The following is a 27,421-nucleotide window of genomic DNA, read 5'->3' on the forward strand; positions in this document are numbered from 1 at the left end:
CAGTTACCGCACGAGACCCCACTCACTCACAGGGGTGCCCCCGGCTGAGCTACTCATGAAAAGGACACTTAAAACCAGACTCTCACTGGTTCACCCCAACCTGCATGATCAGGTAGAGAGCAGGCGGCAGCAACAAATTGTAAACGATGGTCGCGCCACTGTGTCACGGGAAATTGATCTGAATGACCCTGTGTATGTGCTAAACTATGGACATGGTCCCAAGTGGATCGCGGGCACGGTGATAGCTAAAGAAGGGAGTAGGGTGTTTGTAGTCAAACTAGATAATGGACAAATTTGCAGAAAGCACCTGGACCAAACGAGGCTGCGGTTCACAGACTGCCCTGAACAACCCACAGCAGACACAACACACAACACACATCCAAAGGATCAACGACACCACCCCGGACCAGGAAATCGAACCCATCACGCCCAACAGCCCAGCAAGGCCAGGCTCACCCAGCAGCCCTGCAGGGCCAACAACACGCTAGCCCAGCGAGGGCACAGCCAACACACCAGAACAGACATTTGTACCGAGGCGGTCCACCAGGGAAAGAAAGGCTCCCGGCCGCCTCACCTTGTAAATAGTTTCACTTTGACTTTGGGGGGGGGAGTGATGTTGTGCATCTGTAAAGCATGCACTCCTATGTTCCGCCACCAGGGAGCGCATCCCCTGAAGTCTCAAGGGATGCTGGGATCCCTTGGGAGCACTGTGTATAAGTCGGCCCCTAAGGCCTGTTCCTCACTCTGGGGTGTCTTAATAAAGACTGAGATCACTGTTACTTCAACCTCCCTGTGTGCAGGCTCATCTGTGTTAGGAACACAATACACTCTATGTCTCAAAATAAACATGTCAGCACATCCAGGCAGCACCTGATGTGTGCTACACAATATCGTGGGTATAATCAACATGAAAACAGATTGTATTCTTCCACAAATCTACACAAAATTTATTGACCAGTGTTCTAAGCACAGTGATACACAGAAAACATTAGAATAACTTTGTTCTGACACAAAAGGGGAGATTTTGCACTTTAATGGTCTCAATGCACATCAAGAAATTGTATTTCCTCAGCCCATGATTCTCCATCTATAAAAAATCTCCCCTACAGTCTACAGCCAAAACATTAACCCAGCGATGGTATTAGGACTGTGCAGTCGCACAGGGCCCTGAACCAATCAACAGCTTCAAGTGGATCCAGTGATAAGTTTGTGTTGTAAATTGGGCCCCGAACCGATCCTTTGCACTGGGCCCGCACAAGGCAAAAGTCACACCTGCATTAACCTGAGTTTCTTCTGGTACTGGTAGGCCTGCTGTACATTCACAACAACAACTTGCATTTATATAATAACATAGTCAAATGTCCCAAGCTGCTTCACAGGAGCGCTATCAGACAAAAATTGGCACCAAGCCAAAGAAGGAGATATTAGAGCATCTTACATTTTTATTTCAGATTTTTAATTTTGATAACTTGCCACAATTTGAATGTTGGCCATTTCAAAATTGAGTCCCGTTTCTCAGTTACAAGGGCTTTAAGAATTTATGTCTCGTAGAAAGACCACTAATATTCATTGGATGACCTCAAATCAAAGTGCTACAAAGATCCAAATATTTAACCCCTTTTAAAAAAGGAATTCAAACAAGACACCAAAAATGGAGAGATGGAGCTAAGTTGACTTACGTTTGATGTGGCCAGTAAGAGACCAGAACAAATTCTCCATAGATCTAGTGAATCCTTTTGATTGCTTATCCTCCTAGGAATCATCAAATCACCTTTGATCAGTTGTGCAGTCCTGAAACAGTCCACTCAGTTTAGCAATAATTTTTATTTTATCAAACAGAACAACATAAATAGATTAAATATATCTTTCATCATGCACAATTATCCATGGTATTCTTCAACACTGAAGCTCATTAAGCTTTGACCTGTAATTCTGTGCCATCCTGGAGAGATGATAAATGTTGAAAGTCTAGACCTATAAATTGGATATAGCCCAAAAACAGGCGGTGTCATGGCCCAGCGCTATTTGGCTGTGGCCGTTCAAAGTGGGCCAAAATTCGCGCTGCCTGCATGGGATTACATTTACACAATTGGAGTGCTAATCTCAGCGCTAAATGCACTGTTGATTGGTTTACCGCTCAACTGGTGGGCCAATATCGGGTGCAGTCTATTGGCCAATAATGTTTGGCCTAGTCTTTCTCCACTATTTAAAGGGAAGGTGCTTTGGTGCAGCAGCACCTCATTGTCATTGGAGCTTGAATTGGAACTTGAAGTTGGAACACTGGCTGAGCACCAGCAAAGAGAAACATAGAAACATAGAAACATAGAAAATAGGTGCAGGAGCAGGCCATTCAGCCCTTCTAGCCTGCACCGCCATTCAACGAGTTCATGGCTGAACATGAAACTTCAGTACCCACTTCCTGCTTTCACGCAATACCCCTTGATCCCCCGAGTAGTAAGGACTTCATCTAACTCCCTTTTGAATATATTTAGTGAATTGGCCTCAACTACTTCCTGTGGTAGAGAATTCCACAGGTTCACCACTCTCTGGGTGAAGAAGTTTCTCCTTATCTCGGTCCTAAATGGCTTACCCCTTATCCTTAGACTGTGACCCCTGGTTCTGGACTTCCCCAACATTGGGAACATTCTTCCTGCATCCAACCTGTCCAAACCCGTCAGAATTTTAAACGTTTCTATGAGGTCCCCTCTCACTCTTCTGAACTCCAGTGAATACAAGCCCAGTTGATCCAGTCTTTCTTGATAGGTCAGTCCCACCATCCCGGGAATCAGTCTGGTGAATCTTCGCTGCACTCCCTCAATAGCAAGTATGTCCTTCCTCAAGTTAGGAGACCAAAACTGTACACAATACTCCAGGTGTGGCCTCACCAAAGCCCTGTACAACTGTAGCAACACCTCCCTGCCCCTGTACTCAAATCCCCTCGCTATGAAGGCCAACATGCCATTTACTTTCTTAACCGCCTGCTGTACCTGCATGCCAACCTTCAATGACTGATGTACCATGACACCCAGGTCTCGTTGCACCTTCCCTTTTCCTAATCTGTCACCATTCAGATAATAGTCTGTCTCTCTGTTTTTACCACCAAAGTGGATAACCTCACATTTATCTACATTATACTTCATCTGCCACGCATTTGCCCACTCACCTAACCTATCCAAGTCACTCTGTAGCCTCATAGCATCCTCCTCGCAGCTCACACTGCCACCCAACTTAGTGTCATCCGCAAATTTGGAGATATTACATTTAATCCCCTCGTCTAAATCATTAATGTACAATGTAAACAGCTGGGGCCCCAGCACAGAACCCTGCGGTACCCCACTAGTCACTGCCTGCCATTCCGAAAAGTACCCATTTACTCCTACTCTTTGCTTCCTGTCTGACAACCAGTTCTCAATCCATGTCAGCACACTACCCCCAATCCCATGTGCTTTAACTTTGCACATTAATCTCCTGTGTGGGACCTTGTCGAAAGCCTTCTGAAAGTCCAAATATACCACATCAACTGGTACTCCTTTGTCCACTTTATTGGAAACATCCTCAAAAAATTCCAGGAGATTTGTCAAGCATGATCTCCCTTTCACAAATCCATGCTGACTTGGACCTATCATGTCACCATTTTCCAAATGCGCTGCTATGACATCCTTAATAATTGATTCCATCATTTTACCCACTACTGAGGTCAGGCTGACCGGTCTATAATTCCCTGCTTTCTCTCTCCCTCCTTTTTTAAAAAGTGGGGTTACATTGGCTACCCTCCACTCGATAGGAACTGATCCAGAGTCAATGGAATGTTGGAAAATGACTGTCAATGCATCCGCTATTTCCAAGGCCACCTCCTTAAGTACTCTGGGATGAAGTCCATCAGGCCCTGGGGATTTATCGGCCTTCAATCCCATCAATTTCCCCAACACAATTTCCCGACTAATAAAGATTTTCCTCAGTTCCTCCTCCTTAATAGACCCTCTGACCACTTTTATATCCGGAAGGTTGTTTGTGTCCTCCTTAGTGAATACTGAACCAAAGTACTTGTTCAATTGGTCTGCCATTTCTTTGTTCCCCGTTATGACTTCCCCTGATTCTGACTGCAGGGGACCTACGTTTGTCTTTACTAACCTTTTTCTCTTTACATACCTATAGAAACTTTTGCAATCCGCCTTAATGTTCCCTGCAAGCTTCTTCTCGTACTCCATTTTCCCTGCCCTAATCAAACCCTTTGTCCTCCTCTGCTGAGTTCTAAATTTCTCCCAGTCCCCAGGTTCGCTGTTATTTCTGGCCAATTTGTATGCCATTTCCTTGGCTTTAATACTATCCCTGATTTCCCTAGAGAGCCACGGTTGAGCCACCTTCCCTTTTTTATTTTTACGCCAGACAGGAATGTACAATTGTTGTAATTCATCCATGCGTTCTCTAAATGTCTGCCATTGCCCATCCACAGTCAACCCCTTAAGTATCATTAGCCAATCTATCTTAGCCAATTCATGCCTCATACCTTCAAAGTTACCCTTCTTTAAGTTCTGGACCATGGTCTCTGAATTAACTGTTTCATTCTCCATCCTAATGCAGAATTCCACCATATTATGGTCACTCTTCCCCAAGGGGCCTCGCACAATGAGATTGCTAATTAATCCTCTCTCATTACACAACACCCAGTCTAAGATGGCCTCCCCCCTAGTTGGTTCCTCGACATATTGGTCTAGAAAACCATCCCTTATGCATTCCAGGAAATCCTCCTCCACCGTATTGCTTCCAGTTTGGCTAGCCCAATCTATGTGCATATTAAAGTCACCCATTATAACTGCTGCACCTTTATTGCATGCACTCCTAATTTCCTGTTTGATGCCCTCCCCAACATCACTACTACTGTTTGGAGGTCTGTACACAACTCCCACTAACGATTTTTGCCCTTTGGTGTTCTGCAGCTCTACCCATATAGATTCCACATCATCCAAGCTAATGTCTTTCCTAACTATTGCATTAATCTCCTCTTTAACCAGCAATGCTACCCCACCTCCTTTTCCTTTTATTCTATCCTTCCTGAATGTTGAATACCCCTGGATGTTGAGTTCCCAGCCCTGATCATCCTGGAGCCACGTCTCCGTAATCCCAATCACATCATATTTGTTAACATCTATTTGCACAGTTAATTCATCCACCTTATTGCGGATACTCCTTGCATTAAGACACAAAGCCTTCAGGCTTGCTTTTTTAACACCCTTTGTCCTTCTAGAATTTTGCTGTACAGTGGCCCTTTTTGTTCTTTGCCTTGGGTTTCTCTGCCCTCCACTTTTCCTCATCTCCTTTCTGTCTTTTGCTTTTGCCTCATTTTTGTCTCCCTCTGTCTCCCTGCATAGGTTCCCATCCCCCTGCAATATTAGTTTAACTCCTCCCCAACAGCACTAGCAAACACTCCCCCTAGGACATTGGTTCCGGTCCTGCCCAGGTGCAGACCGTCCGGTTTGTACTGGTCCCACCTCCCCCAGAACCGGTTCCAATGCCCCAAGAATTTGAATCCCTCCCTGCTGCACCACTGCTCAAGCCATGTATTCATCTGCGCTATCCTGCGATTCCTACTCTGACTAGCACGTGGCACTGGTAGCAATCCCGAGATTACTACTTTTGAGGTCCTACTTTTTAATTTAGCTCCTAGCTCCTTAAATTCTTTTCGTAGGACCTCATCCCTTTTTTTACCTATGTCGTTGGTACCAATGTGCACCACGACAACTGGCTGTTCTCCCTCCCATTTCAGAATGTCCTGCACCCGCTCCGAGACATCCTTGACCCTTGCACCAGGGAGGCAACATACCATCCTGGAGTCTCGGTTGCGTCCGCAGAAACGCCTATCTATTCCCCTCACCATCGAATCCCCTATCACTATCGCGCTCCCACTCTTTTTCCTGCCCTCCTTTGCAGCAGAGCCACCTACGGTGCCATGAACTTGGCTGCTGCTGGCCTCCCCTGATGAGTCATCCTCCCCAACAGTACTCAAAGCAGTGTATCTGTTTTGCAGGGGGATGACCACAGGGGACCCCTGCACTATCTTTCTTGCACTGCTCTTCCTGCTGGTCTTCCATTCCCTATCTGGCTGTGGACCCTTCTCCTGCGGTAAGACCAACTCACTACACGTGATACTCACGTCATTCTCAGCATCGTGGATGCTCCAGAGTGAATCCACCCTCAGCTCCAATTCTGCAACGCGGACCGTCAAGAGCTCGAGGCGGATACACTTCCTACACACGTAGCGCCCAGGGACACCGGAAGTGTCCCCGAGTTCCCACATGGTACAGGAGGAGCATATCACATGGCCGAGCTCTCCTGCCATGTCTTAACCTTAGATACCCTTAAATTGGTAATAACAATGTTACAGTTCACTTACTGATATAAAAAAGAAAAGAAAAGCTACTCACCAATCACCAGCCAATCACTTACCCCATTGGCTGTGACGTCACTTTTTGATTACTTTCTACTTCTATTTTGCTTTCTCTCCCGCTGTAGCTGCACCGGTATGCTTTTGTTAGGTCGCTCCCCTCTCACCAACTGCCGCTGGCTCTCGATCTCCCGCTGGGCTTTTGTTAGGTCGCTCCCCTCTCACCAACTGCCGCTGGCTCTCGATCTCCCGCTGGGCTTTTGTTAGGTCGCTCCCCTCTCACCAACTGCCGCTGGCTCTCGATCTCCCGCTGGGCTTTTGATAGAAAGAGCCAGAAGATTCTCTGTTGCAGCTCTGGAGGCATTGGTACTGGCAGTGGAACTGTCCTGTTCCCACAGGGTTGCAGGAAGCCATAAACCATATATCGAGAAGGCTGTGGCAAGTGATAGCTGGGTGCATCATGGCCAACAGTGACGTACCAAGGACATGGATCCAGTGCGACAAGAAGTTTAATGACCTCACACGCCAGGTCAAGGTAAGTGAAGGCTTCAGCAAATGCCATTTCGCACCATCTGCACCACAAGCCTCACACATTGCTCAATGCACCACACCCCCAGCACTCACCTACCAACAATCTCTGCCTATCACCACTCAGACATCACAATCATAGCTTCACTTCACCCTCACAACCTTACCACTGCTGCAAAGCTCACACTCACACCTTGCACACACTGACAACTATTCAACAATGGCACGCACATCGCCCAAACACATTGCTCCACACTCACTCACACACTTTCCTTTTTCTTGTAGGCCAAGGCGGCTCACAATCACCACTAGCAGCGGCAGATGGGAGGCAGCCAAGCTGCTTTACAGGACTTGAGCCAACTGGAGGAGATGGTGCTCGACATCATTGGAGGGGAAGTCACTGGGTCCGTGGCAACAGGTGAAGTTGAAGCCCTTGGACTATAACGGTATGCTCATTCCTAATCCTTCTTCTCACATCCCACTCCCCCCTCATCCCACAATCCCTTCTCACTTTCAAACTGCTGATGCTGTGTGCATGCATTTCTTCCCCACCCCCCTCCCAGAACCCGACTCTTGTGCCTTTCTGCTTTTCGATAACCAAGAACTGCCACCTGCATGCCTGTCATTGAAATAATGGAAAGGAAGAAGAAACTAGCACTTTGTGGAATGTAGAGGGTAGTACAGATGCACAAGTGAGGCACTGAGCATGAGTGGGCTGCCCCAAGGCCAGGGGGAAAGGGTAGCTCAGGGGCCAGCTCCCTGGAGTGCGAGTACACACACAGGTTCTGCTACACAGGATTGAGATGATGACCTTGATGGAGCAGCCTAGCACACCGAAATGTTAGGTACAATGGTAAGCCTGCCAGAGAGCCTCTTGAAAATATCAAGTAGCATGGAGGAATCCAGCTCCAGCATTGGACGGGGCTTTGCGCAGAGCTTGGAGCCCATGATTTCCAGGCTGGAAATGATGGACAACTATGGACCCAGCCATGATGCTGCGTGTGATGGGCGGTGTTGCGGCTTCCACAGCAGCACAGGCAGAAGCGACCCAATATCTCCGTGCTGCAGTGGAAGCGCAAACTGTTCGGCAGGTTCAGCTTGCTGCCACACAAGCTCAGACTGCTGCCATCATGGCTGAGTTTACTAGTGAGGAAAGGGGCGTACAGGGTGTCATAGCACTCCAGCAATCTGTCCTCCAACAGATTGCTAGGAATGCTGAGGCGCACCCTGGGGGTGTGGCAGTGGCTCTGTGGAGCAAGAACGTGCTGTCCTCTCTCAGGATAACAGCATTCCGACTCCCACCACTGCTACTCTGCCATTGCCCTTGCCGCTGCCTGTCAGTCAGACTGCTGCCGCCCATGCCGAGTTGCTGCAGTCTGCAGCCGGGCCGTCTAGGTCCACAGTTGGTCGAGGCCGACCTGCACGGCCATCGGAAATCTCCCCCACGGAAACTCAGTTGCCTTCCACCAGCCGTGCTGCAGGCACTAGGGAGCACTGCATAGGAGCAGCAGAGTAGGAAAAGGCACATGAACGACAGGCTGTAAGGGATTGCGCAAGGGATTAGTAGATATTGTAATTAAAATTGAATAGTTATAAATTATTAATTTTGTTTGGAATGTTTGTTTAGTGTTGGCTCTCATTCCAGCTTTGTGCCCAGGAGGATGCTGTGATATTCTGTGACAGAGGGATGAATGGTGGGAAAGTGCTGAGCAATGAGGGTCTGGGGTTTCATTCACTTCCGTCAGAGTCTGATGAGGTCCTCATGGACAGCCCGTGCGGCAGGCAATTTGCTGCCTGTCTCTTCTCTTCCTCCTTGTCCTCCTCCTCTTCTCTTCCACTTGCTTCTCTTCCTCTCTCTCATCCTCTTCCTGATGTGGTCCTGGAATCCCTACTGGCAAGGGCTGCACCCTCATGATGGCCAAGTTGTGGAGCATGCAGCAGACCACCACAAAATGGGACACCAGCTCCCTCGAATAATGGAGGGCTCCTCCTGAGCGGTCAAGGCAGCAGAACCGTTGCTTCAGAAGCCCAATGGTCTGCTCAATGATGTTCCTGGTGGCACCATGGCTCTCATTATATGAGTGCTGGGCACAAGTATTTGGGTTGCAGAGGGAAGCCAGCAGCCAAGTACAGTGCAGATAATTGCTTGCACACCGAACTAGCGCAGGATAAATATGACTGCTGCCACGATAGCGGGAATTTACCATCAGTATGTGCTGGGAGTGATCGCACAACAACTGCACATTAAGTGAGTAGTAGCCACATGGGTGCAGTCGATGGCGCTCTACAGCATGCAAAAGTCTGCTATCCTGCCAAAGCCACAAGTGCACACGTGCTGCTTCTCTCTGTTCAGAAAGAAGACAATGAAGTCCCCTCTGCTGGAGTAGAGAGCCTCTATGACCTCCCGGATGCAGCAATGGATAGCCAACTGGGAGATGTTAGCTATGTCTCCTGCTGCAGACTGGAAAGATCCGCAGGTAAAGAAATTGAGAGCCACAGTGACCTTGACTGCCACTGGGAGAGCCGTGTTCACCCTGCTCTCAGGCTGCAGGTCTGATTGCAGGAGGTGACAGAGTTCTGTGACCACCTCTTTGGTGAAGCGGAGCCTCCTAATACACTGCTCCTCCCTTAACTGGATACAAGAGAAGTATTTTCTGAAGTCCCTAGGTGGGTAAAGCCTCCTGCTGAGAGCCCTCCTGGCCCCTCCTCCTCCCTATGCATGCATCTTCTCCTCTTCTTCGCTGCCTCCACTCCCTCTTCTGAAAATAGTCGAGCGCGAGGGGGACTGCAAGTAGAACCCCATGACTGTGAGCAAGTGGCAAATGTTGTGAGCAGACTTTAAATAAGACCTTTAAATAGGAAAGAAGGCATTCTCCACTTGCACCAATACTCCCTGTTACCATAGGAACTTGAAATAAGTTTAGAAAGCTGCAAGAGTTGCCGAAAGCTACACAGAGCCAGTCAAACTGAACAAATATGTCAGCTGCAAGTTGTTGCCGATGATCCCTTTAACTATTGCTGCTGGAGGCTCCTTTCTTTTTTTTTTTTAAATTCGTAGCCAATCGTTCCAATTCTTTGTCAAATCACAAACGCCAGAGGTCACCTTGCACATGCCAAGGATCACTCTGCGCCAATGCTCTTAGCCAAAAGGCCTAGAGCCACTGCACCGTTCTTGGAAGTACTGCAATACCAGGTTCGTGCCATGGAGGTGGATGGGTCAGGTCCCCCACACACCTCCGTGGAGGTGGATGGGTCAAACCTCCCCACCCACCTCCTTTCTGCTGGTGAATGCTTGGTCAGCTGATCGTAATTAACACAGGCCGCTGAGTTGAGCGACAAACTCCAGGATGGCAGATCAGGCGTCAGGTGAGCATTGCACACTCACTGATGGCACGATCTGCGTAATCTACAAAGCCCCAGAAAGTACGGACACTGGCAGCACTGCCACCCAGCCGAAAATGGCGTCGGCCGCGGGACCTACCGGAAGCGGGTGGAAGTGAGGCAGCCGCCATTTTATTGCCGAACGGACCTTAATGGCCAGCGCTAACACCTCCAATTTCTAGGCCCTAGTGTTTTTTTTACCAACTTAAAAAAAATTGTTTTCAATTAAAAGCACACAGGATGCAACATGTTACAGCAATAATATTAAAGCATAAAGGTAAATAAACAAAAAAAAAGTAGACAGAATTCACCAGATAGCATAAACATTTTGAAGGATATAACAACAGCTAAGGGTTAGCAGAGAGATAATGATTATGGAAATCTTCTGAGGCATCAGTTCCAGAAGATAAAGAGAGGATGGAGAGAAGACTTCATAATTTAAAATAAAGACATCACCTGGAATTGGTTTTGAGAACATGCACCATATATCCAGAGTTCGGTGCCTACCCCGAGTGGGTTACAGTGAGGTAAGGTTGCTGTTCAAGCTCCAGAGCGCCAATTGGTGGGACCACCATTCTATGGTACATGTCTTTGCTGATGTGGGGTGGGTGGCACTGCACTTGTGCATTTGTTTCATGATGAGTTGTGCCACTCTCCACACCACTTGCGAGGAGCTCCTGCTACCTGTTATTTGCCTATCGAGGGCTCCAAGCCTGTCGGTTGTGTAGTGACCAACCACTGACTATACTCCCTTGGTGTGGGGAGAAGGGGTTGGAGTAAACAAGAGTTTGCTTAGGGTAAAGATGACTCCAAGCCTAGCAATTGCAGTTTGGAACTGAATTACTCCCTCTGTGGCAGTTTCGGTGCACCAATACCTTAACTAAGCAGGTCCACAGTACTGCGCAGCACTATTAATCATTGGCCAAGCAGCTTGATTCATGAAGGAAACCTGGAGGGATAGACTTCTCACTGGGAGCTCCTGATAGTTATGAAAACCATTACCCTAAAGAGTAGGGTGGTCCTAGCTGGACGAACAACAGGAAGCTTATATGCGCTGTCCTGGTTAACTGCAGCAGTCCAGCAGTACTCTTATACACAGCTGGACCTTGCTGAGCCTTCGGTGTAACAACCTGTGCCTCAGCTTTCTTGAATTAAATGTCCCCGCAGAGAGAGTATGCACTGCCGATCAGGCAGACATCCTACCTGTATGGATTTCATGGCGATGGGCTTCCCTGTGTATCAGACACTTGGTTGTATCCCTCTGCCTGGAAAGGGGGCTGGGGCAGGTGAAAGTCCTCTCAAGGTTGCTCTAGCATATTTAACAAATGTGTGGTGCTACAGTTTACAAAGTGGTAAGGTTTAAGGGTTAAGGTTCTTTGAAGGAAAGTCTCAAAGCATAAAGTGCTTAGTGTAACACTTTACATAACAGAACTATGTGGCCTGCCCAGCGGAGCTGATCAAGTGTGGTCAGTGCTTCAATGCATGCCAGACACGAGACTCCCAAAGCAAGTGCTCTACTTGGAACTCCTTCACGGCAAACGAGTCAAAGGTGAGCAGCGGAAGCGTTACAAGGACATTCTCAAAGCCTCCCTGATAAAGTGCGACATCCCCACTGACACCTGGGAGTCCCTGGCCAAAGACCGCCTTAAGTGGAGGAAGTGCATCTGGGAGAGCGCTGAGCTCCTCAAGTTTCGTCGCCAAGAGCGTGCAGAAATCAAGCGCAGGCAGCGGAAAGAGCGTGCGGCAAACTGTCCCACCCACCCCTTCCCTCAACGACTATCTGTCTGCCCCACCTGTGACAGGGACTGTGGCTCTCATGTTAGACTGTTCAGCCACCTAAGAACTCATTTTAAGAGTGGAAGCAAGTCTTCCTCGATTCCGAGGGACTGCCTATAATGATGATGACATAACAGACTGTGGATTGTGTCTAAAAGCGTAATTAGCAATGGATGAGGTGTCAAATGGCATTCCAATCTTGGCACTGTTCTGCCTCACAATTACCCTCAGTCTGATTTCTCCTTCGACCTTCACCCCAGTGATTAGTTAATGGGAGAGGCTATCTTTGGAAAAAATATCTCACAGAATTTGATTGGATTTTGAAAAGCTCTCTTCTCCTCGCTTGACTGGACAATCTGCTAGGAATTTCAGAAAAAACACTTTTCTCCCAGATTTACAGGAGATGTTGAACCTGTTAACAGTCTAGATCTACCTGCTCTATACCATTTAATGTCTTATACATCTTGACGAAGTCCACCTTCATTCAACGCTCAATAACCGAAGCCTTCTTTCTTTTTCTTTGCATCTGTTTTCACAAAGGAAAGGGGCAATGCAGATACTGCAATTGAGGAGGAATGAGATATTCTGGATGAAATAAACATCGTGAGAGAGGAAGTATTAAGGGGTTTAGCAGCTTTGAAAGTAGATAAGTCCCTAGGCCCGGATGAAATGCATCCCAGGTTGTTGAGCGAAGTAAAAGACGAAATAGCAGAGGCCATGACCATCATTTTCCAGTCCTCTTTGGATTTGGGCATGGTGCTGGAGGATTGGAGGACTGGTAATGTAGTACCCTTGTTTAAGAAGGGAGAAAGGGATAGGCCGAGTAATTACAGGCCTGATAGCCTAACCTCAGTGGTGGGAAAATTATTGGAAAAAATCCTGAAAGACAGGATAAATCTACATTTGGAAAGGCAAGGATTAATTAGGGACAGTCAGCGCGGATTTGTTAAGGGAGGATTGTGTTTGACTAATCTGATTGAATTTTTTGAGGAGGTAACCAAGAGGGTCGATGAGGGTAGTGCGTACGATGTAGTGTATATGGACTTTAGCAAGGCTTTTGATAAGGTCCCACATGGTAGACTGGTCAAGAAGGTTAAAGCCCATGGGATCCAGGGCAAAGTGGCAAGTTGGATCCAAAATTGGCTAGGAGGTAGGAAGCAAAGAGTAATGGTTGATGGATGTTTTTGTGACTGGAAGGATGCTTCCAGTGGAGTTCCGCAGAGCTCAGTACTGGATCCCTTGCTTTTTGTGGTATACATCAACGATTTAGATTTGAATATAGGGAGTATGATTAAGAAGTTTGTAGATGACACTAAAATTGGCTGTGTGGTTGATAATGAAGAAGAAAGTCATGGGCTGCAGGAGGATATCAATCTACGGGTCAGGTGGGCAGAGCAGTGGCAAATTCAGAGAAGTGTGAGGTAATGCACTTTGGGAGGGCTAATAAGGAAAGGGTATACACATTAAGCGATAGGCCACTTAATAGTGTAGATGAACAAAGGGACCTTGGAGTGCTTGTCCACAGATCCCTGAAAGTAGCAGGCCAGGTGGATAAGGTGGTTAAGAAGTCATACGGAATGCTTGCCTTTATTGGCATAGAATATAAGAGCAGGGAGGTTGTGCTTAAATTGTATAATACTTTGGTTAGGCCACAGCTGGAGTACTGTGTGCAGTTCTGGTTGCCGTATTATAGGAAGGACATGATTGCACTAAAGAGGGTGCAGAGGAGATTTACTAGGATGCTGCCTGGAATGGAGAATCTTAGTTATGAGGACAGATTGGATAGGCTGGGTTTGTTCTCATTGGAACAGAGGAGGTTTAGAGGAGACCTCATTGAGGTGTACAAAATATTGTGGGGCCTGGACATAGTGGATAGTAAGGGCCTATTTCCATTGGTGGAGAGGTCTATTATGAAGAGTCATAGTTTTAAGGTGGGTGGTGGAAGATTTAGAGGGGATTTGAGGGGGGGCTTCTTTACGCAGAGGGTTATGGGGACCTGGAACCTGCTGCCTGGAAGAGTGGTGGATGCAGAAACCCTCACCACTTTTAAGAGATGGTTGGATGGGCACTTAAAGTGCCGTAACCTGCAGGGTTACGGACCTAGAGCTGGTAATTGGAATTAGACTGGGTGACTTTTTGTTGGCCGACGCAGTATTAATGGTAAGTACTGCAGGGAATCGAATATGGCCACGGTGATCTCATGGACTAGTTTCGATCGCCTGGATGGGTCGGAGAGGAATTTTCCCAGAGTTTTTTTCTCCCTAAATTGCCCTTTGTTTTTATCTGGTTTTTGCCTCTCCCAGGAGATCACATGGCTCCGGTTGGGGTGGAGTGTAGAATGTTTCAGTATAAGGGGTGTCGCAGTTGTGTGAGGTAGACTGGTTGGGCTGGGTGCTCTTTGCCTTTCTGTCATTGTTCATAGGTTTATATGTAACCTTCAGGGTTGCTGACCAAGAGCCGTGCAGCTGTTTGTCAGCCGGCGTGGACACGATGGGCCGAAATGGCCTCCTTCTGCACTGTAAATTTCTAAGCTTCTTCTATGTTTCTATAACACAATTCTTTTGATAGGAGACAAAATTAACCAGTTAAGTCAAGTGCCCCCCAATCTGGGGGACACTCCAAACATTTTTCAACTGCCCTTTTTATTTATTTATTTATTTATTTTTACTTTTTTTTGTGATTTTTTTTTGGGCAATAAAATCATAAATTTTACAAGTGCCCCCTATAAAAGGGGAGGGGGACACTAAAAATCCGGCAATTAAACAAATTAAACTTTAAAACATGTCAAATCAAATTCAAATTTGGTTGCCGGGGGTGATAATGCACTCCAGTCCCTCCGGCGCCCACCTCTCGCGGAAGGCCGCAAGCGTACTGGTGCAGATGTACACTCAGAAGAGAGGCAGGCAGTCAGGCTGAACGACCCCCTCGACTGCCCGCTACCTGGACCGGCTGATGGCACCCTTGGCCGTGCCCAGCAGCAGTCCTACGAGGAGGCCCTCGGACCTACCTGCTCCCCTCCGCACAGAGTGCCCAAAGATCAGGAGTGTGGGACTGAAGTGCAGCCAGAAATTGAGGAGCAGCCCTTTAAATAATGAAACAGGGGCTGCAACCTCGCACACTCCATAAAAACATGGAACACGGACTCTTCCAGACCGCAGAAATTGCAAGCAGCCTGGGAGCCCATGAACCGACTTAAAAATTTATTGCACGGGACTGCTCCGTGCACCACCCTCCAGGCCAAGTCCCCGATAAATAGTGGGAGGACTCCCGCGTAGAGTGCACTCCATCGGGGACCCCTATTTCTATAACACAGCCTTCTGAGGGTAGGTACCAGCTGCTCTTTTCTGTACTGTCTCCGGGGCTTGAATGTCTCTTCCTTGTGCTTTGGTGATTAGGGTGCAGTTTAACCAGAGCTCTGTACAATTTAGCATGCTAGCTTCTGATTGGAGGTCTTCTGTTTTGCCTATACAGTTTAATATTCTATTTGCTTTGACAATCGCTGCTCTGCTGTGACTGGACATGTTCAGCATTGAGTCCACCAGCACCCCCAGATCTCTTGCAACCTCACCCTTAGCTACTTTGACACCATCCCTAAAGGATGTAAATCACCCAGTTTTCTCTCTATGTGTAATGGGAATATTGGGACCGGATCTCATTTTGTATGTTAATTTTTTATGGCAGCAGCAGATTATCTTCTTCTACAGTCAAATCTGGATCACTGAAGTTAGCAAATGCTCCCAAAAACACAGATTAGGAATGACAGCCCACAGTGCGGCAGAGTTCAATCCTCAGAACAGCAGCATTAGGTAGGAGCCAACAGCAGGAAGAAATCTGGGAAGGCTGACTCCCGAACTGTAGGAGTATGGAGTTAGTGGGGAAAACAATGCCAGTGTGGGGAGACGGGGAAACTGGCAGCATGAATTGGGAAGAAAGAATGCGTGTGTAAATTGTGGCAGGGGAAAGCATTGAATACCGACGTGGATAGAATAAAAACGAGGGGCTAGAAATTGCATAGTGCCCCGTTTGGGGAGGTAACTTTTGCAGGAGTGCAGGCGTATTGGCGGGCGCTAAATATTTGATTTTGCCGGGAACTTCCGCTTTAGCGCTCCAAGAGGGAAGTGGAGCACTAAATCAAGCGCTACCACTTCCCTTAGAGTGCTAAAGGGAGTGAGAGGGGCGGTATCGGCCGAACGCTGCACGATATTCAGTGTAGCGCTATTGGTTTTACAGCCTGCTTCCCTCCCTTAAAGGGAAGGGCTAATGCTGCATTCATTGAAGCCGAAGGCTGTATATGCGATACACACATAGCAGCCCCAAGCACTCTAAGAGAGTGCAGGGCTGAGCAAAATGAAACACACTGGGGGCATAATTATATTTTGGCCGACTTGACCACCACTGCCTTTAATTAGTGATCCCCAAGCAGCCAGCTGCAGCTGCCGTTGTTGATGCCCAGCGATGCTGCAAGGGCGGCAACGAATTTTACATCCGGGTCGATAATGGGGCGCTGCGTACTGAATGACGTTATGATCTCTGGGACGCAAGAGATCGAGGCGGTACATTTTAGCGCCAGCAGTAACCCGCCATGGAAGTTCGTGATTTCGCTGCTCTCGGCAGTAACCCCTTAGCATCCCATTACTGCCCCCGGAAGTGCTAATGGGAGGCGCAAACCAGGCCAATTTCTCCCCCATTAAGCGGTGAGGGAGTAGAATACCAACATAAACTGGGGGGTGGAATACCAACATAAGCTGGGATATGAGGAAGAGTACCGGCCTGAAGTGGGGAGCAGTAAGAGTCGCAGCATGAACTGGGATAAGGTAAGCGTACCAGCATGAACTGGAGGAAGGGGGGTGAACACCAGTATGTTCTGTATAGAGAGTCCTGGTGCACGGAATAGGCTGGGATGAACATAATAATCAAAAGGCTTCCATTAGTAAACATTCAACTTATTAAACAACTCAGCTATTTAAAAATTGAATGCACACAGTCAGATTACTGGTTATCAAAATAGAAAATTATAGGAGTTTTTCTTGTGGGTATTGGCCGTATTTGGGTCTGGGTTGGGCAAATGACCATTGATGGAACCAAAGCAGGTTCCCGTTTCATCTTCATAGTGAACTTATCCATTGCATTACTTTGAAGCCAGTCTTACTCAGCAGTTATATTTGAGTCAGTAACTTGCTACAGTGATCAAAGAGAAGAGTTACTGATGTATGCATCCATTCCTTATAATTATAGGGATGGGCAAGTACTTTTGATTTGGTTTTGGATCCAAACCTTTCCCTTGTGAATGCCACAAGGCAAAAATAAATTAAAAGTACAAATCAAAGTTTTTTTTTATCAATGGCTGACTGCCATCTCCAACTTCTTACCCCACACCCTCCATCCTTGCCTCCATGCCAAGTGCGAGGAACTAATGGGCCTATTCATCTAAAAGATCAAGATTATCTGCCTCAGCAGTGAACTTTTCCAACACCTAGCCTCTCCCTTGTCTCAGTCTGGACCCATATCGCTCTGCAACATCCTCCTCGTTTCCCCACATCCCCCAGCACGATCAAATCATCTGGAGTCCTCCTTTAAAATTGCCTCTCTGAAACTCCTCACCTTGCTACCTTCCTCCTCACCTTTAAAAATCTCATTGAAACCTTTTCTGTCTGTTCTCTCATATGCAAAGCATTTTATTATGTGATAGAAGTGCAAGGTTAGCATTGAAATCAATGGCAAGGTGCAGACAGAACAGAGGATAGTGGTCAACACTACCATGCAAACAGGGAAGGAACATGAAGTGTCTCATATATAAAACACAAGGACCAAGAGAAAGAGTTACAATCTTGCTAGGTGAATGTAAATAATCCCTGGATGAGTCGAGATCAATGGGCACAATGCATATTGTCTACAGGTACACATGGTTTGAGTTTAAGGGTTGCACACTGCCAGATCCAGGTCAGTCAGACCAAATGGGGAACAGATAGGAAGAAGGAAAGAAAATGGAAGGGGACAGAGTAAGGAGGAATGGCTTTGTCTAACATGGGTTTCTAGTTGATCAATAATAAATCTGCCAATGTAGCTTTACATTACCAATAGATATTCTGTAGGCGGGGGAGTAGGAGGTACAATGGCGATATTACTGAAAGAAAAAAACATATTCAGCATTTCAGTACTCTGTAGCTATATTGGAAAGCTGGCTTAATTAGCATATCATAGACAACAATAGCAACTTTTCAATAGCATCTTATAACACCGCTCAGTCACTTAGTCACTGATATTGTGCATTGTGGGAAGGTTTGGAGCCAACCCTGACATTCACAAACCTGGCTGCATGTAATCTTCAGTGTCTATCAATGTGATTTGCACCAGCAAGTATTGAAAAATCGTGGTGCAAAACTTTGTACATCAATTAGAGGTTTTGCCAAATGGGAGGATTTAAAAAAACGAATAGACTTTTAGCTTCAAATTAAGTGCTAGTCTGAAATCCCCACAGCAAAACAGACATTAAAAGCAAGTTGGTTTATTGCTTAGAAATGAATAATTTAGTGTCAGCATTTTGTGTGCAGTGTTTAATTTCACTCACTCATCTGTGTTTTTGTTTTGTTAAATCTCCCCTGAAGCTTCTCTGTTATTGAAGCTCACTTTTTTCAGCGCTTGCTTATACAAGAAGTGACATTGAAGAGAGATATGGGACCAAAATTCCACATTGACTTTTTTTGGCGCAATTGGAGAGGTACGTCCGATTTTTTGGTGGCCCAACTGCGTCAAAAAAAAATTCCAAGTTTCACCCGCATAACCTTTCATTTTGGAGCGACGCAGATGTCCTTAAGCTTTGTGGGTGGAGCTTAAGGTCTGCGCTGAAAAACTGAGGTTGCCAGGGTAATGAGGGATGCTCTGAAGGGCTGAGACACAAATAAAGCATTTCCCCTTTGTAAAATAAATCACTAAGTGAGATTTGGGACAACAGACTGAAATCTCAATATATGAAACAATATGAAATTCCTTTATTCCTTTTTAGCATTTATAGATCTTTTTCACCTCTACAGTGCCTGTGCCGCTGCAATCCTGGGCCAAAAGGCCTGCCCCCCCCCCCCCCCCGCTGCTATCCCAGGCTTAAAGGACTTACCATCGGCCCACACAAATCCCAGGCCGAAAGGACCCCGCACCTTTCCCAGGTTGAAAGGACTCCATACCGACCTGCTGCCACCCTGAACCGAAAGGACCCCGCACCTACTCCCCCCACCCCACCTCTGCCGCGTCTTCAGCTCCGCTGAAACAATGGCGTCTTCTCTCCACCAATTTTCTCTTCTCTGCGCCAATTTCCTTAAGTGTAGGGAAGGTTTTTCAGAAGGGTGCAAACGCGCTTAAATGGCCAGAAATGGTGCACCCGGCAGGTTTCGCCCCCAGTGATGTTAAAAAATCAGGAACTAAAAAAAATCAGACGTACTTACTTTAGAATGGCGCAGAAACTTTGGCGAAACTTGCAGATTTTAGTCTGCTCCAATAAAAACAGCGTCGGCCAAAAAAACGGCACAGAATGGTGACGAAAATTCCGCACCAAGGATGCTCCAGGTACTGGGCAAACAAAGGGCTCAGCCAGCAGCAAGTCAAGTGAAAACACAACGCAACTTAAAGGTCAGCTGATGGATGATGTTAAAATGTTGCTGCTTGACATCAACTAACTGACTGCATTACTGGGTAGCAAAATGTAAAATTATAGTTCTTTTTGTTGGTGGTACTTGGTTCTGGGTTGGGCAAATAACCATTGCTGGAGCCTAAGCAGGAATCTGTTAAGGCTGCACAATTAACTTATCCATTCCATTACTATTCAGCAACTATTTGCAACATAGGTTATATTTGGGTCACTGGGGTAGAAATCTGTCTTGGGTGTAACACAAAATGGGTGATATCACATCAACCACTTGATATTCAGTTCCATTTGACATTTTTCTACCCCTGTAACCTACTGTCATGATTAGAGAAAAGAGTGATGGGAGGCAGACCATTTTTAGATTTGGCGTTTTATAAGAAAAAGTGATGAAGTGGAGGAGTTAGAATTTCAGATACCTCACACACCACAACGTTTGACAAATGTTTGATCTTTGCACTATCCTAAACCATTAAAGAAAGAAAGAAATAACCTGAATTTATATAGCACCTTTCATGACCTCAGGACATCCCAAAAAGCTTTACAGCCAATGAAGTACTTTTGAAGTGTATAATGTAGACAGACGCAGCAGCCAATTTGCACACAAGGTCCCACGAACAATAATGAGATAATTACCAGATCATCTGATTTAGTGCTGATGGTGAAGGGATAAATATTGGTCAGATCACCAAGTGAACTCCTCTGCTCTACTTTAAATAGTGCCATGGGATCTTTTACATCCACCTGAGAGAGCAGACGGGATCACGGTTTAACTTCACATCTAAACGACAACACCTCTGACAGTACAGCACACCCTCAGTACTGCATTGGAGTGTCAGCCGAAGTTATGTGCTCAAGCATCTGGAGTGGGACTTGAACCTATGACCTGATTCGAGAGTGCAAACACTCTTACACTGACACCTTGTGTTGTTCTCTAGCATAAAGGGGCAATACTGCAAGGTGAAGCTGCCAGCCTGGAATCTCGCTAGACAGAATCATGATTCTGCGACCAGCACTCCCATCAAGAGAGACTCCAACCTGGGAGTTGAACCTCAAAATATGTTGATGAAATAGTTAACAATTGTACGCTGCCAATTAGATGGTAGCTTCCCATTTAACTCCAATTTATCTTCACAAGGCAGAGCCTGAACCCATGAAGGAGATCCCATTTTTCAAGTTATACTGACATTGCAAATTCCAGAGGAGGTACTTGAGTTTATGAAATGGAAGAATTGAAATATATTTTCCATTAATTTAGCTCTTTAGTAAATGAGGGGAATAAGATGTCACATGATACATTTCAAAGATGAAATAAAAGAAAATAAATGTAAAATTATCAACTGGTACATTTTTTCTAAAATGTGTTTAGTTCACTTTAGTGGGGAGTTCCAATTCGTTTTTTAAAAGCTTGCACATTTTTGGACCTTTTTTCCCCTTTCATTGGTTTCAGCATCATTCACCAGCAGAAGACACCAGGCCTACTGCTCTCACGACATAGCAGACATTTTTTTTCCCTAATTGGCTGTAGTTTTTTTAAAAAAATGTTGCCTCCCCCAGGACATCACATGGCGGTTGGTGGGTAGGGGGAGTCTAATCCTGATACTTCAGACATGATATCATGACTGTGTGGTGCAGGCCAGCTATAATGGTGGAGAGGGAGCAGCTCTAAAGAAATTTCCGGCCCACATCTCCATTTGGCTGCTTAATCAGGTCACGCTCTTTTCACCTTTACTGTAAAGTGCAAGATACACTAATTATTGTAAATGTAAAATAGAGCAGTATTGGGGCATCACGCCATGAATATGGAAGGATATCAAAGCAATGGCAACAGTGCAGCTTACAAGTCACTAGGCTGTTACCAGGGACAAGGACTTACAGCTATTAAAAGAAGTTAGCGCATCTTTCAATAGAGTGTGGAAAGTTAAGGGGAGACCTAACAGCTTTTCATCACTCTGATGACCTTGAATCATATCGTACAGCACAGAAGGTGGCCATTTGGCTCATCAGCCTGGTCTGGCACTTTGAAAAAGCTATCCAATTTGGCCATTCCCCTGCTCTTTCCTCATAACCCTGCAAAAGTTTCCTTTGCAAATATATATCCAATTCCCTTTTGAAAGTTATTATTGAATCTGGTTCCAACACTTTCAGGCAGTGCATTCCTGATCATAACAATTCATTGCACAAAAAAATTCTCATCTTCCCATTGTTTTTTTTGCCAAATATCTTAAATCGATGTCCTCTGGTTACCAACCCTCTTGCCAGTGGAAAAAGTTTCTCCCTGTGTACTCTATCAAAAACCTTTCATAATTTTTAACACCTCTCTTAATTCTCTCCATAACAGAACATGAAAAAGAAGAGCAGGAATAGGTCATACGGCCGCTCGAGCCTGCTCCGTCATTCAATAAGATCATGGCTGAACTTTTATATCAACTCCACTTTCCAGCCTGAGGAGGTTAAACAAGCTGCTCATCGGTAATCTCTGCTGGCCAGCAACAATACAGCACTAACAGCTAGCTCACTTTGGTACATGAACCGCTACATTCTAACACATCCAACAACAACTTGCATTTATATAGCGCCTTTAACATAGTAAAACATCCCAAGGTGTTTCACAGAAGCATTATCAAACAAAGCATGACTCTGAGCCACATAAGGAGATATTAGGGCAGATGACCAAACACTTGGTCAAAGGGGTAGGTTTTAAGCAGCATCTTAAAGGAGGAAAGAGAGGTAGAGAGGAGGAGAGTTTTAGTGAGGGAATTCTAGAGTTTAGGGCCTCGACAGCCAATGATGGAGCGATTAAAATCGGGGATGTGCAAGAGGTCTGACTTGGAAGAGCGCAGATATCTCAGAGGGTTGTATAGAGATAGGGAGTGGCTAGACCATGGAGGGACTTGATGCGAGTTAGGATACGGGCAGCAAAGTTTTGGATGAGCTTATATTTATGGAAGGTGGAAGATGGGAGGCCGGCCAGGAGTGCATTGGAATAGTCAAGTCTAGAGATAACAAAGGTATGGATGAGTATTTCAGCAGTAGATGAGATGAGACAGGGGCAGAGACGGGTGATGTTATGGAGGTGGAAGTAGGCGGTCTTAGTAACCGTGCAAATATGTGGTCGGAAGCTCATCTCGGGGTCAAATACAGTCTGGTTCAGCCTCAGACAGTTGCCAGGGAGAAGGATGGAGTTTGTGGCGGGGACCGAAGACAATGGCTTCAATCTTCCCAATATTTAGTTGGAGCAAATTTCTACTTATCCAGTACCGGATGGCGGACAAGCAGTCAGACAATTTAGAGACTGTGGAGGGATCAAGAGAAGTGGTGGTGAGGTAGAGCTGGGTGTTGTCTGCATATATTTGAAAACAGGCACTGTGTTTTCGAATGATATCACCAAGGGGCAGCATGTAGATGAGAAATAGGAGAGGGCCAAGGATAGATCCTTGGGGGATACCAGAGGTAATGATGCGAGAGCAAGAAAAGAAACCGTTGCAGATGATTCTCTGGCTACAACTGGATAAATAAGAATGGAACCAGGTGAGTGCAGTCCCACCCAGCTGGACAATGGAGGAAAGGCATTGGAGACGGATGGTGTGGTCAACTGTGTCAAAGGCTGCAGACAGATCGAGAAGGACGAGGAGGGATAGTTTATCTTTGTCACAGTCACGAAGGATGTCATTTATGACTTTGATAACAGCCTTCTTGGTACTGTAGTGGAGCCGAAAACTGATTGGAGGGATTCAAACATGGAGCTCCGAGAAAAACGGGCACGGATTTGGGAGGCGACAGCACGTTCAAGGACTTTGGAGAGAAAAGGGGGGTTGGAGATGGGGCAGTAGTTTACAAGGACGGAGGGGTCGAGGGTTGTGTTTTTGGGAAGTGGGTGATGTTGGCAGATTTGAAGGAGAGGGGGGGACAGTGTCTGAGGAGAGAAAACCGTTAGCAATGTCAGCTAACATGGGAGCCATAAAGGGCCACTCCCCCTCAGACCACACTGAAGTTAGAGCCATTACATTCAATTGAAATCATACCATATTTACATTCAAGATAATGCTCTAGCATCTAAGAAAGGGAATCCTTCTGTTACAAACACTCTGTGCTTGTAGTTTTATATTTAAATATAAAGGAGAGACCTGCATACAAACAGTTACATTGGGGCCAGAATTTATTGCACCATCTTCAACAATCAACTGGAGAGACTGGATTCCAGATGCTTAGACAAGCAGCTGTCTCCCAGGGTTTACAATTCACTGATGAGCATGGTCAGCAGCCCATCTAAACTCATCCACCCAGAAAGGGCCGACGGTTCTCCATCACAGCATCCTGATTCTTAAATGAACCCAGTGTTTCTTTTTGTGTCCACTTCTCTACTCAGAATTCCATTCTACTCTGAAGGACTTCCTGTCACAAAGCTTTCACTAGTTAGAACCAGAACTCTTGTCCTGGATTCGTATCTAGCGATGTTCCAGTTTCACATTTTCTATACCATTTACTGTTTTAAAAACCACTAAGTGCTTCCTTCTCAATCACCTTTCAAGGATGAATACACCAAGGTTTTGTAATCATTCCTCATAACTCAGTCTTTGACATGGGAGGAGGGAAGGGGATGTGTCAGCATCCCGGCTCCTTGCTGCATTGTCTCCAGGGCTTGAATATCTCCCACCGTGTCTCAGTGACAAAACTGGACATTGTACTCAAAATGTGATCTGTTTAGAGCATGGTACACGTGACTTGTTTTGAGTCATGCAGTTAAACAATCTATTTGTTTTGTTAACTGCTGATGAACACATGCACATCAACCTCACCCAAGAAACTTTCAGCATCACCCTTCACCAACTCAAGACGATTCACAGACCACATAGGGGTGAAACTGGCCAAGGCCAGCAGCGCAAGATGGGCTGATCATCATCATAGGCAGTCCCTCGGGATCGAGGAAGACTTGCTTCCACTCTTGGAACGAAATCCGCACTGTGACTCCGGGAGGAGCTGATAGCCAATCGGCAGTCAGTTTTCCCCGGAAAAGAAAGATGGGCACGGCGTAAGACCATTTTCCAACAGCCCATTTTGTGATACAGGCCTTGACCAGTTCACTGTTATATGTCAAGCATTATTTCCCCGCTGCACTAAGTTTGTAAATGCAGAAGATGATCTGAACCGTCCTGTAGTTGCCATTTTATGCAGCTGGCTGAACCCTCACATATTCATGAACAAGAAGTGTTTTAAATGTCACCTCCCTGTAAAATGCATCACAAGAGACCTTACCTCAGTGTTCGAAAGGTCTGCAAGAGCTTCTCACTTATTGTTTCATGTTTACCTATACAACAAAAAAACAGGAAAATAAACAAACCATACAATTAAAGGGGTGGCCTTTATTCAGGATGATTCAGTGATGAATGAAAGTTCATGATTGTCTTTTATTGACTTTAAATACTAAATTGGAGAACACATTTCAACAGTTATCTTTAGTTCCCTATAACAAGAAAGAAAAAGGAACAACAGACTTGTATTTACATCATGCCTTTCATGACCTCAGGACATTCTAAAGTGCTTTACAACCAAATAAATACTTTTGAAGTGCAGTCACTGTTATAAAGGAGGAAATGTCTCCTATACAGGGAACAGTAAGATCATTTTGAGGTAAACTAAAGTGATAAATCAGAGCTGTTTCAATAAGAATCATAGAAGTTTACAGCATGGAAGGAGTGGCGGCCAACAAGAGGCTATCCAGCCTAATCCCACTTTCCAGCACTAGGTCCGTAACCCTGCAGGTTATGGCACTTTAAGTGTACATCCAATTACTTTTTAAATGTGGTGAGGATTTCTGATTCTACCACCCTTTCAGGAAGTGAGTTCCAGACCCCCACAACCTTCTGCGTGAAGAAATCTCCCCTCGAATCCCCTCTAAACCTTCTACCAATTACTTGAAATTTATGCCCCCTGGTTGTTGACCCCTCTGCTAAGCGAAATAGGCCCTTTCTATCCACTATATCCAGGTCCCTCATAATTTTATACACCTCAATGAGGTCTCCCCTCAGCCTCCTCTGTTTCAAAGAAAACAAACCCAGCCTATCCAATCTGTCCTCATAGCCAAGATTCTCCACTCCCGGCAACATCCTCGTGAATCTCCTCTGTACCCTCGAGTACAATCATGTCCTTCCTGTAATGCGGTGACCAGAATTGCATGCAGTACTCCAGCTGTGGCCTAACCAGTGTTTTATACAGTTCAAGCATAACCCCCCCACCACCGCTCTTATATTCTATGCCTCGGCTAATAAAGGCAAGTATCCTGTATGCCTTCTTACCCACCTTATCTACCTGGCCTGCTACCTTCAGGAATCTGTGGACATGCACTCCAAGGTCCCTTTGTTTCTCTACACTTCTCAGTGTCCACCATTTAATATGTATTCCCTTTCCTTGTTAGCCTTCTCCAATTCTCACACTTCTCTGGATTAGATTCCATTTGCCACTGTTCTGCCCACCTGACCAGTTCATTGATATCTTCCTGCAGTCTGCAACTTTCTTCTTCATTATCAACCACACAACTGATTTTAGTATCATTTGCAAACTTCTTAATTATACCCCTATATTCAAGTCTAAATCATTGATGTGTACCACAAAAAGCAAGGGACCCAGTACTGAGCCCTGTGGAACCCCACTGGAAACATCCTTCCAGTCACAAAAACATCCCATCAACCATTACCCTTTGTTTCCTGCCTCTGAGCCAATTTTGGATCCAACTTGCCACTTTGCCCCGGATCCCATGGGCTTTTACTTTTGTGACCAGTCTGTCATGTCTTATCAAAAGCTTTGCTAAAATCCATATACACTACATCATACGCACTGCCCTCATCAACTCTCCTAGTTACCTCCTCTCAAAATTCAATCAAGTTAGTCAGACACGACCTTTCCTTAACACATCCGTGCTGACTGTCCTTGATTAATGCATGTCTGTCTAAATGAAGATTTATCCTGTCCTTCAGGATTTTTTCCAATAATTTTCCCACCACTGAGGTTAAGCTGACTGGCCTGTAATTACTCAGTGTATCCCTTTCTCCCTTCTTAAACAAAGGCACCACATTAGCAGTCCTCCTGTCCTCTGGCACCAGAGAGGATTGGAAAATGATGGTCAAAGCCTCTGCTATTTCCTCTCTTGCTTTGCTTAACAGCCTGGGATACATTTCATCCGGGCCTGAGGACTTAACCACTTTCAAAGCTGCTAAACCCCTTAATATCTCCTCTCTCACTATGTTTATTTCATCTAATATTTCACACTCCTTCCCCTCGATAGCTGTGTCTGCATCGCCCCTCTCTTTTGTGAAAACAGATGCAAAGTATTCATTAAGTACCATAAATCTTCCGCCTCCACACACCGATTACCCTCATTGTCTTTAATAGGCCCTACCCATTCTTTAGTTATCCTCTTGCTCTTAATACATTTATAAAACATCTTTGTGTTTTCCTTGATTTTACTTGCCAAGAATTTTTCATGCTCTCTCTTTGCTTTCCTAATATCCTTTTTAATTTCACTCCTGGACTTTCTATATTCCTCTAGAGATTCTGCAGTATTTAGCTCTCGGTATCTGTCATAAGCTTCCCTTTTTTTTCTTTATCCCACCCTGTATGTCCCTAGACGTCCAGGGGGCTCTAGATTTGTTAGTCCCACCTTTTTTCTTTAAGGGCGCATATTTGGCATGAACCCTCCGGATCTCCTCCTTGAATGCCCCCCA

The 27,421-nt window shown here is 45.8% G+C and overlaps 1 protein-coding gene across 2 annotated transcripts in view; it reads right to left on the reverse strand.

Moving 5' to 3' along the window:
• Nucleotides 1-27,421, reverse strand: part of sytl3 (synaptotagmin-like 3) — a 266,722-nt gene that overhangs the window by 51,938 nt on the left and 187,363 nt on the right. For both annotated transcript variants that reach the window (XM_070889705.1, XM_070889706.1), the window contains exons 5-7: nucleotides 24,957-25,008; nucleotides 18,143-18,191; nucleotides 1,680-1,752 (exon numbers count right to left, since the gene is read on the reverse strand). In XM_070889705.1, coding sequence (XP_070745806.1) covers nucleotides 1,680-1,752; nucleotides 18,143-18,191; nucleotides 24,957-25,008 — 174 coding nt within the window. The remainder of the gene's footprint in view (nucleotides 1-1,679; nucleotides 1,753-18,142; nucleotides 18,192-24,956; nucleotides 25,009-27,421) is intronic.

This window comes from Pristiophorus japonicus, chromosome 9 (assembly GCF_044704955.1).
Source record: "Pristiophorus japonicus isolate sPriJap1 chromosome 9, sPriJap1.hap1, whole genome shotgun sequence".
Classification (NCBI taxonomy): domain Eukaryota; kingdom Metazoa; phylum Chordata; class Chondrichthyes; family Pristiophoridae; genus Pristiophorus; species Pristiophorus japonicus.